This window comes from Pseudophryne corroboree, chromosome 11 (genome assembly GCF_028390025.1).
Source record: "Pseudophryne corroboree isolate aPseCor3 chromosome 11, aPseCor3.hap2, whole genome shotgun sequence".
NCBI lineage: Eukaryota > Metazoa > Chordata > Amphibia > Anura > Myobatrachidae > Pseudophryne > Pseudophryne corroboree.
Window position 1 is genome coordinate 298,176,588 of NC_086454.1, and position 12,103 is coordinate 298,188,690.

Sequence of the window (12,103 nt, forward strand, 5' to 3'; positions counted from 1 at the left end):
CTCATTGTGTTATAATCTGGAAGAGGCGCAGTTCAGCAGCTCCTGGTGGGGATAGCTATAGTGGCTGTAATAAGTCTGGCCATGGCCACAGGATCGTTAAGCAGGGCTGCAGATAAGAAATAATATGCAAATTATTACATTGTCAATTGGTGCATATGGATTAGTATGGTGCAGACTGTAATGATTTGCAATTGAGCAGAATTTACCATGAGACATACCAGCCAACTGTCACTATTACATACAAACAGTCCCAATCTGTGACCTTACAGGGGTTACAGGGGGTGGTGCTTAAGGGGTAGTGGGTGGAGCTTCACTGTAAAGTTTATAGAAATATTGTCTAAACTAATCAGCAGTAAAATTCATGGAAATACAGATACTCAGGAGCTGGTTTTCTCCATGCCAGTAAGAAATATGGCCGCCTGACTGTCAGGGCAGGTCGGCCATTTTGCTATGGCAGTTAGAAAACCCCAGCTCACAGTGGCATCAGTGCCATTTCTGTGGTGGAAGCACTTGTTGCTGATGCTTTAGTCTGGTCTCGGAAGAGCGACCTAGTTTGTTTTTTACAACTAGTATAAAACTTCTGGCATTATTTCCCATTGTTCAGAGCACTATAATATCTGTGCTTTTCCTGAAAAATTTTTTTATTTTATTTTTTATTTTGTGGATTTATTGAACATCTGGAGATGAGCGGCAGACGGGAGCTGAGGCGGCTCCTGGAGGACCAGAGGAGCTGGAGCCGTCTCGGAGATCATGGTAAGTGAGATTTTTGGGCCAGTGATTCCAATCTAAGGGGCAGATTTATCAAAGATTGGAGAGAGATGAAGTACCAAGCAATCAGCTACCAACTGTCATTAAAAGTGACAGGAGCTGACTGTCTGGTACTTTATCTCTCCCCACTTTACCTTTCTACAAGCTGTGATAAATCTCCCCCTATGTCCTCTCAGCCTGTGTGGCATGCGGGCGGCAGTTGGAGTTAGCGGCACGTTACCTATATGTCCTGCCTTTTACACTTTGTGGGAGATTCATGAAAGCTTGGAGAGAGATAACAAGGTCTATGTATTTAAGACTTGGGCCCAAATGTATTAAGCCTTAACAAGAGATAAAGTTGAGATGCATAAGGAGTGATAAATGACCAACCAACCAGCTCCTGTCTTTTTTCAAACACAGCGTGTGACTTGGCAGTTAGGAAGCTGATTGGCTGGTACTTTATCTCCATACACTTTATCCCAGGCTTTATACCTAGACCCCACTGTACCAACCAATCAGCTCTTAATGGTCATTTTACAGACAGAGGGGGAGATGTACTAAATCTTAGAGTGATATAGTGGATAGAGATAAAGTACAAGCCAATCAGCCATGTTACAGGCTGGGTTTGAATGATGACAGGACCTGATTGGCTGCTACTTTATCTCTCTCCAAACACTGATAACTATCACCCCAATGCTATGTTACCCTGTGTAGCATGCGGGTAGCACTTGGAGATACATACATCAGCAATAAATTAGGGCAATTTGGCATTTTGCAGAGGATTGTGTATACAAAGTATACAATACATGTGGTTCACAGATCGCAGATTCTGACCAGTGATTGGTAAATCAGGTTTTTAAATATGTTGATTTTCACAGATGAATTAAAGCTGTGGATTGCTGGTTTATGGTAACAATCAGCAGATTTGCAGACCATTACTAGTAACGGTGAGCCTTTCAAGATTCAGCGGATCTGTATTTGCTGAAAATGATCTGCAAATCACTGAGCAATATGTGAAATGAATGGGAGCAGATTGGGGGATGTTTAACCACTTAACTGACAATTTTTTCCCTTTAAAACCATTGATAGCGTTATTTTTCTTTAAATTAATATAGTTTAAAAAGTTTTTATTTCAATTTTATATTATGCACATCTGCAGAAAGGATCTCCTTGTCACAAACTAAGGGACACAGGGGGTAATTCCAAGTTGATCGCAGCAGGATTTTTTTTAGCAATTGGGCAAAACCATGTGCACTGCAGGGGAGGCAGGTATAACATGTGCAGATAGAGTTAGATTTGGGTGGGTTATTTTATTTCTGTGCAGGGTAAATACTGGCTGCTTTATTTTTACACTGCAAATTAGATTGCAGATTGAACACAACACACCCAAATCTATCTCTCTCTGCACATGTTATATCTGCCTCCCCTGCAGTGCACATGGTTTTGCCTAACTGCTAAAAAATTTCCTGCTGCGATCAACTTGGAATTACCCCCACAGTGGAGTGGCGCGATCGCATGTGATCTGACCATGCCAGTTAAGTGGTTAAATGTGGGGGGGGGACAGAATCACTGAATCCCATTTTGTGCTGATGTACTGTATTTGGGCTTTAATTTTATACATACATATATACAGGTTGAGTATCCCTTATCCATTGTCCGTATTTTGGAATAATTGCATACCATGATGAGATATCATGGTGTTGGGACCTAAATCTAACCACAGAATGCATTTATGTTACATATACACCTTATACACAGAGGGGTAAATTTACTAAGATGGGAGATCTATTTAAGATGGGATGTTGCCCGTAGCAACCAATCAGATTCTACTTCTCATTTATCTAGCACCTTCTTGAAGATAATACCTGGAATCTGATTGGTTGCTATAGGCAACTTCCCATCTCAAATAGAACTCCCTTCTTAGTAACTTTACCCCACAGACTGAAGTTAATTTGAGCTAATATGTTTTATAACTTTGTGCATTAAACAAAGGGGTAGATTTACTAAGATGGGAGTTCTATTTAAGATGGGATGTTGCCCATAGCACCCAATCAGATTCCAGGTATTATCTTCTGGAAGGTGCTAGATACATGAGAAGTAGAATCTGATTGGTTGCTATGGGCAACATCCCATCCTAAATAGACCTCCCATCTTAGTAAATTTACCCCAAAGTGTGTGTACATTCACACAATTCATTTATGTTTCATATACACCTTATACACACAGCCTGCAGGTCATTTAATACAATATTTTTAATAACTTTGTGTATTAAACAACGTTTGTGTACATTGAGCCATCAAAAAACAAAGGTTTCACTATCTCAGTCTCACTCAAAAAAGTCCGTATTCCGGAATATTTGGATATGGGATACTAAACCTGTATATATATATAGGGCCGGTCCAGGCCTACTAGCACCCTGAGCGAGCAATTTTTTAAGTGCCCCGCCCCCCCATGCGCGCTCCTGGAAAAGTGGCCATGGCCTTGCAACTTCATATTATCAAGCTGTAAATATATTTCCACACCCCCTCTACACGCACACAATTAGCAGCCTTATACATAACAGCCACAGTAGTGTTCCATACACATAATGTCTCCAGTATAGTTCCAGATACACATAATGTCTCCAGTATAGTTCCAGATACACATGTCTCTAGTATAGTTCCAGATACACATAATGTCTCCAGTATAGTGCCAGATACACATAATGACCCCAGTAGTGCAGTGCCAGATACACATGAAATGCCCCCCAGCTTTGCCAGATACACATGGTATGCCCCCCAGCAGTGCCTGATACACATGGTATGCCCCCCAGCAGTGCCAGATACACATTATATGCATCCCAGCAGTGCCAGATACACATGATATGCCCCCCAGCAGTGCCAGATACACTTGGTTTGCCCCCCAGCAGTGCCAGATACACATGATATGCCCCCCAGCAGTGCCAGATACACATGATATGCCCCCCAGCAGTGTAAGATACACATGATATGCCCCCCAGCAGTGCCAGATACACTTGGTTTGCCCCCCCAGCAGTGCCAGATACACATGATATGCCCCCCAGCAGTGCCAGATACACATAAAATGCCCCGCAGCAGTGCCAGATACACAAGATATGCCCCCCAGAAGTGCCAGATAGGGGTGAAGATAGACATGAGGATGGATATTTAGGAGGGGCAGGAGTGGCTTTATATGCAATGGTGAGAAGTTTAAACTGCTAGAACAGTCACAGTGCACCATATGAGAAAGAAATACTCTTACGGCCGGGCTTACTTCAAGTGGGTTCACACTGCTCAGGACAGGAGGATCCAGTCTGGATAGTGCACCCTGCTGTTTGCCGCCTGCGCCGACCGTGCCCTGGCGAGTGAAGTGGCACAGCAGCCAGCAGAACTAGTCTGGACTGGTCTGGTGAGTCCGGTCGTGTTCGGCGTGCGCGGGAAGGGACAGCAGCACTGCAGCAGCATCTGTCCCACAGCCTGCCTCCTAGCCTCTGTCTTGATTCCTAGCAGTGGCTGTGCCGACGAGGAGGAGTGTTGTGGGCGGGCCAAAGCTAACCTATGTGTGCGCTGTGCGGCGACGGCGTCTGAGCTGGAAAGTTTTGGGGTGGAAAGTGGAGTGTGAGCAGATAGTGGGGAGTCTACGGGGGTCCAGGTTTAGACAAAATGTCACCAGCAGCCATGAGAAGATGCAGGGTGAGATAGAGGACATGCCCGGATGAATTGTGGGTGTGAGGTGTTCCTGCTTATGTAAGCCTGAGAGTGCACTGGTGCAGGGAACAAAGCAGATCATGGGTGCAGACTAGCGAGGAGACGTAGTGATGGGGAACTAATGAAGATGGAGAAATAGGATGCTGACAGCGGAGGTCAGTGGGCAGCTGAACAGAGATGGACACAGCCAGATCGGTCCAAAGTGACATAATGTCTCAGAGTTCACAAAATCAACAAATCATTGTATTATCTAAGGGGTTTCTCATACTCAGCCCTCAGGTGCGCTGACAGGTCACATGCTGCAGACCCCTAGCTGGGGCACAGGTGGGCTCATCACTCGCTGTATCTGTCATGTTTCAAAAGTTGCAGCATATTCATTCATTCCTAACTGACAGTCTAGGGAGCCATATGGGGTCTGGAAAACATGACCTGTTAGGGGTCCTGAGGACTAAGTTTAAGAAACACTGACCAGAACTATTAAAGCTCAGTCCTCAGCATTTTTTTTTATTTAAAGACTAGTTCCATTTTTTCATGTTTCTTAATAAGTGTTTTTCCCGTTCCGCTATCCACTCACTGTATACAGTTCCTTACAGGCTAGGCCCGACTCTCCCACAGCCCTCGCACCCTTATTCCCATCTCTACCCCCATTAATGCAGCCTCACATCTAGCCCAATCTCCACTCTGAGCTGCACTCGTCCCGCTGGTGCCTTCTCATTTACTTTCCCTCCGACCACTCATAGATGTTAGAGGGGCTTCTTGGGATACTTATGGTGGTTCTATCTGAAAATAACAGGGTTCTGGTCTGCGACTCATAGTCTGAATGTTACACTCACTGGTATTACTATACCCTACTCCGCTGCAGACACACACAATAGTTACTCACTTATGCAGATAACTGTACTGTTGCTGACCATTAGAAACAACCAGAGGAACCTCCCTTCTCTGCTCTACTCAACACTGTTTGGAAAATCTACACCTCAAGTACATTTCTAGCATCCTGCCTGAGCACCCTAGCCAGTTTGGAAATATTTTGGCACCTTGAGTTTGTCACAACGGGGCCTCCTCCACTATATCCCCTGCTTAGGTCTCATATTTTATCACTTTCTTAATGATTTGTCATGCCAGCACTCCCCCTTCCTTCTCCCTTCCTGCCTGTACCCTTACTAACACTCTCTTCTTTCTCCCTTTCCTCCATTCCCCTCCTTATTACCTTTCATTTCCCCTCTTGTCACTTTTGCTGTCTCCCTATATCGCTTCTGTTTAGTGCAGCTCCCCTCAGGCCTTGTTTTACCTGCATTATTCTGTGTCTCTGTTATTTTCTTACTGGAACACCTAGAGATCCATTCTCCCAATGACAGCGGCTCCTTATTGGTTCCTTCTTTGCTTAATGCTGTACTATTGCTCTTAATGTTTGTTTTTCTTCAAAATAAAATAAAAAAAATTTTTTACAAAAACATAACTACAATAAATGAAACAAGTCTTATTCTGACAGTCTCTTACAGTGTAACATTATCAATGATATACTAAAATGTTATTGTAACTCAAGTTATTGATCAACAATTGATTGGTCCATGTTATCTATAGGTAATTATTATGGCTACTATATAAAGGTATATCTTTTCAGATGATTCACCCCCAACCGTTTTTGAGGAGAGGCTGCGGTCCGAGCGCCGAAGAGGTGCAATAACTCGTCAGAACACCCAGGAATATCTATCAAGAGGAGAAACATCCGCTCATCTACAGACACCTCAGAGGGAGCACAGACACCGAAACTGCTCTCCTCTTCCTGCTCCTGAGACAGCACCAAGAGGCAGACCAAGTCCAGATCCTCTCCCTGGTCCAAGTCATCTACATCCAGCCTCTCAGCAGCCAGTGGAGAATGAGCAGAATGTCTCGGCCACTCTGCAAGAGGCCATCATGCAGAATATCGAAGCCTTGGTGGAAGCTAACGATGGGCAGAATCTCCAGGCCATGTTGGAAGAGAGCTTCAGACAGAATATGCCAGCATTGGTGGAGGAGATGAATAGGCAGAATCTCCAGTCCTTGACGGTGGATGTCAGCTATTTCCCATTTACCATTATTGCAGAGGATGAAGCAAGACAATCGTGTGTTATCTGTCTAATGGAGTACGAAGCTGGGGAACGAGTGTCTGTCCTGCCCTGCAGCCACACGTATCATCCAAGCTGCATATCAGAGTGGTATGAAACAAATTCCAGCTGTCCCCTGTGCCGCAGTGAGTGTACCCCAAGGCGGATCCGGTGTCAGATCTCCTGAATACGGTAAGATGAAGATCTAAATCACCATCACCAACGGTTATCTGTGGAGAGTATACTGTATCACATGGTTACTCACATCGGGAATCACTTCCTATTGGAGCGCTGGACCCAGTGCCCATATAAATGGAATCGGATTGCCCTGGAGCTGCACAGATAGAGTGAGTGACATCTGTTTGTATTATAATTCATCACGGTGCAGCATTGGAATAGTTTATTCATTTTGCCAGCCTGATGTATTTTATTCAGTGGCAAACGCAGGATTTTCATGGGGGGGGGGGGGGGGGGGTTCTGCATTTATATATATATATATATATATATATATATATATATATATACACACACACACACACATATATATATACACATACATACATACATATACACACAGTAAACATGTATACAGCATAGATACACACACACACACGCGCACAGTATACACACCCAGACAGTATACATTCACACAGCATACAAACATACACATATATACACACACACAGCATACATGCACACACAATATACATGCACAAAGCATACACACACACACACACACACACACACACACATATGTACACATACATACATATACACACAGTAAACATGTACACAGCATAGATACACACACACAGTATACATGCGCACAGTATACACACCCAAACAGTATACATGCACACAGCATACACACACATATATATACACACACACAGCATACATGCACAAAGCACACACACACAGTATACATGCACACAGCATGCATACACACATACATACATACATACATACATACATACATACATACATACACACACACATGCACACAGCATACGTACATACCATTAACATGAAACTCAGAAGGACACCCCCTCCCTGTACACATGTTTTTCAGACAATTCACACAAACTGCTGCTGTAATTGGGACATCGTGTAACTCCACTGACATTACTGGCCTTCCTTCTCCCCCTCCCGAAAATATGTAACACCCACCTGGCTGCTGTAGAGTCACTGGGAATACTGGTGACAACCACAGCGTCTCCCAGCTCAAGCTCCACGTTAACTTTCACTTCTGATCTGCCTGAGAGGAGCTGTGTGGTGACGCTGCTGCTCCCCCTACAGGCAGCCAGCAGCCACACAGCCAGCTTCTTCTCGGCAGCCGTGTAAGCACGCAGGAGGAAACCCTGCCTAAGTTCTCCGATGGATCCGCTGCCAGGGGGGTGTTTCTAGGTACTCGGAAACCCCCCCTGCGTGCGTGGGAGTTATTCTATATCTTTAAAAAGGAACTCTTCAACTACTTAGTGTCACATATATTGCTCCCACTACTTATTTGGACAGTTTAGTAACAAAGAATATTGTTGTGACAACACTTTTTTGTCATCTTACTTGTATTGTACTCCTGGGAGGTCTGTTTGTGAACTGTCTCCATTTGTAATAGATGTTTCCATTTTACTGGTATTGTTGAGCGCCACTTGGTTTTGTTTTTTCCAGTGTGTTCTTTGAAGGGGACTGGCAATTCCCTTCTCCCAGTGGTTGCTGACATATCTACACAGCACCACTCACCAGAGCGCCCCAGCTTCCCCTTTCTTTGAAGGCGGTTTTATATAACTTATCCGCATACAGGAAACAATGAAACAAGAATAACTGAGGTGATAGGCAGACTTGCCTAATCCCAGATGGGAGCAGAAATTCATAGTCACAGTTCAATAGCCGGCACACAGATTGGTGCTGGATCCAAGAGACATCACAGGATAGTTTACTTAAACAGCTTTGGATGCACAGCAGGCCAGGAGAGCCAGATAAGCCTCGGATGCACAGCAGGCCAGGAGAGCCAGATAAGCCTCAGATGCATAGAAGGCCAGAAAAGCCAGATAAGACCCAGATTCACAACAGGCAAGGAGAACCGGATAAGCCCAAAATGCACAGCAAGCCAGGAGAGCCAGATAAGCCCTGGATGCAGAGCAGGCCAGGAGAGCCAGATAAGCCTCAGATGCACGGCAGGCCAGGAGAGCAAGATATGCCTCGGATGCACAGCAGGCCAGGAGAGCAAGATATGCCTTGGATGCACAGCAGGCCAGGAGAGCAAGATATGCCTCGGATGCACAGCAGGCCAGGAGAGCCAGATAAGCCCCAGATGCACAGCAGGCCAGGAGAGCCGGATAAGCCTCGGATGGGCAGGTTTTCAGAATGCTGGAAAAGCTTGTACCAGCAAGGCAGGTTTTTGGAAAGTTGGAATGGTTTGAACCAGCAAGGCAGGTTTTCTGTATTCTGGAATTGGCTGAACCAGAAAGGAAGGTTTTCAGAATGCTGGAATTGGCTGAACTAGCAAGGCAGGACAGCGCCATGGTCTGCGGCGGCGATAAGCCAGAGCGCGGCTGGGTAGCGCTAAAGCATTTGTTTTGTGATAAGAAAAGATTTTTTTACAATTTTTACATATTGTTATTTTTGATTTTTACATTTATACTTGAATTAGTAGATTGTAGAAGTATTTTCTAATTTGCAGAAATGTTTGTTACACTTTTTTAAAGTTTTTTTTATAATATAATAATAACAACATCAAAACAGGTGTGTGATGGGCTGGCTAGAAGGGGAAGGTTGGAGGCCAGCATTTTATTTTATTTTATATTTGGGACAAGATTTAGCTGCAGGTGCAGTTTTGATAAATTTCCCTAGTGTAGGGAGACAGAGGGTCTTGGTTATCCCAGATCCCAAAAGGATTCTGGACTGGAACACAAGCAGTAGACGGAGTTGTGGAAGTAGCCAGTGTTACCTGAAATCCATGTTGTCGAGCAGAGAGATCCTGTAGGCCTTTGACCATCTGTTGCAGTACTGTCTCGAGTCCTTCCAGATAAACTGTTATAGCTTGAAGCAAGTCTGAACTTAACCCAGCATTGCCTTTCAGACCCATTGGGGGTCAGTGCTTACTGTCATGGCTGTAGTTATTTGTGAATACGGACTAGGAGTAGACACTGGGTCTGGACTTAAGAGTTGAGGACAGAGCTGTGCAGGTTTAATATAAGACTTTGCATGCAGACATAATAGTTGGATGAAAAGACAGAGAGGAAGCAGAAGGTGATCAGCTATGTGGGTACTGGAACACTGGTGAGAAGACTCACCAGTGAAATGGATAGCTGGAGTGTCACTTGTAGTGGAATGTCACTGGGATGAGGTAACCAGTGACTGGGTGGATGATGAATGTTCAGGAGCTGGTTAAACAGAGCGATGGGCTTGTCTTGACCAGCGAAGCAAGTTTTCAGAATATTGGAATTGATTGAACAAGCGAGGCAGGTTTTCGGAATGCTGGAAATGGCTGAACCAGCAAGGCAGGTTTTCAGAATGCTGGAAATGGCTTGAACCAGCAAGGCAGGTTTTCAGAATCCTGGAATGGTTTGAACCAGCAAAACAGGATTGCGGAATGCTGGAATGGCTTGAACCAGCAAGGCAGGTTTTCTGTATTCTGGAATTGGCTGAACCAGTAAGGCAGGTTTTTGGAATGCTGGAATTGGCTGAACCAGCAAGGAAGGTTTTCAGAATGCTGGAATTGGCTGAACCAGCAAGGCAGGAGAGCGCTATGGTCTGCGGCGGCGGTAAGCCAGAGCGCGGCTGGGTAGCGCTAAACCACAGGTTTTGTGATAAGAAACATTATTTTTAACTATTTTTACATGTTATTTTTGATTTTTACATTTACACTTGAATTAGTAGATTGTAGAAGTATTTTATAATTTGCAGAAATGTTTGTTACAGTTAGAAAAATTTAATTTTTAGGTTTTCCATTTTTTCCATTTTAAGATTTTTGTGTGTTCATGTTTTAGGCTTTTTTATAATATAATAATAACAACATCAAAACAGGTGTGTGATGGGCTGGCTAGAAGGGGAAGGTTGGAGGCCAGCATTTTTTTTTTCTTTTTTGTCATTTTAATATTTAGGACCTGATTTAGCTGCAGGTGCAGTTTTGATAAATTTCCCTGGTGTGGGAAGACAGACAGTCTTGGTTATTCCAGATCCCAGGAGGATTCTGGACTGGAACACAAGCAGTAGGCGGAGTTGTGGAAGTAGCCAGGGTTGCCTGAAATCCATTTTATTGAACAGAGAGATCCTGTAGGCCTTTGACCATAGCTGTACTGTCTTGAGTCCTTCCAGATGAGCTGCTATAGTTTGAAGCAAGTCTTAACTTAAAACAGCACTGCCTGCCAGATCCATTGGGTCAGTATTTACTTTCACAGCTGTGGTTATTTGTGAATCCAGACTAGGACTAGACACTACAGTAGGTCTGGATTTGAGAGTTGAGGACAGAATTGTGCAGAATTAATATAAGATCTTCGCATGCAGACATGGCAGTTGGCTGAAAGGTAGCAGAAGATGACCAGCTATGTGGATACTGGAACACTGGTGAGGAGACCCACCAGTGCAATAGATAGCTGGAGTGTCACCAGTAACAGAGTGTCGCCAGGATGTGGTGACCAATGAATGATCAATGATCAGGAGCTAGTTGTACTGAACACTGGCTTGTATTGACTACCAAAGCAGGTTTTCAGAATACTGGAATTGCTTAAACCAGCAAGGCAGGTTTTCAGAAATGCTGGAATGGGTTGAACCAGCAAGGTAGGTTTTAAGAATGCTGGAATGGCTTGAACCAGCAAAGTACTTATGCCACGGTGAAAAGCAGAACACTCCATCAGGAACACTGGGACGGCATGCCAGTGACCTGGATATCCTGCAATGTTATTGCAGTAGCAGCCCTTTAAGATTCCCCAGGGAGCCAGGAAGTGCTATAGATGGTAACTGCACCCTGTCTGTATACAGCAAGAGATTCGGGAGTTCACAACAGACTGGAGTGGCTTGAACCAGCAAGGCAGATTTTCAGAATGCTGGAATGGCTCGAATCAGCAAGGCAGGGATGGGATCCTGGCAGTCATTATACTGACACCGGGATCCCGAGAGAGGATGCAATGCTGGTGTCTACATACAGATGCTGCATGGGATGTTGCCGCCATATTACTGATTGCAGGTTACCCGATCATCCTCGCAGCGGAACACGCTGGCGTCCTGTAGCGGGTGGAGGTTAGGTTTAGGCAGGAGAAGGGGGATTAGCGTTAGGGAGCAGGGATGGGAAGGTTAGGGCTAAGGACCGGGGAGGGAGGGTTAGGTTTAGACACTTAGAGTGGGAGGTAAGTGTTAGGCATTAAATGGGGAAGATTAGGTTTAGGCAGCAGGGAAGTGAGGGTTAGGGTTAGGCACCAAGCGGGGGGTTAGGCACCACCAGGGAGAGTTAGGGTTAGGCGCCCACAAGGGAGAGTTAGGGTTGGGAAAAGGTGAGGGTTAGAGGAACTAATGGGGGTCTGTTGGGATTCTGATAGATGGGATGCCACTGTTGGTATACTGACAGCC

At 44.7% G+C, this 12,103-nt stretch overlaps 1 protein-coding gene across 1 annotated transcript; it reads left to right on the forward strand.

Annotated features, from left to right (window-relative positions):
• The first annotated feature begins 228 nt into the window (after nucleotides 1–228).
• LOC134969509 (RING finger protein 44-like) lies at nucleotides 229–6,982 on the forward strand. Its single transcript, XM_063945506.1, has 2 exons — nucleotides 229–753; nucleotides 6,076–6,982. Exons 1-2 carry the CDS (start codon nucleotides 684–686, stop codon nucleotides 6,723–6,725), a joined length of 720 nt encoding a protein of 239 aa, XP_063801576.1. The 5' UTR covers nucleotides 229–683; the 3' UTR covers nucleotides 6,726–6,982.
• The last annotated feature ends 5,121 nt before the right edge of the window (nucleotides 6,983–12,103 follow it).

Bases quoted from the DNA above. Each gene is read 5' to 3' on its own strand.
- LOC134969509 (XM_063945506.1), top strand. From the start codon at position 684: ATGAGCGGCAGACGGGAGCTGAGGCGGCTCCTGGAGGACCAGAGGAGC. The intron at 754-6,075 runs GTAAGTGAGATT...ATATCTTTTCAG, and splicing joins GAGCCGTCTCGGAGATCATG to ATGATTCACCCCCAACCGTT.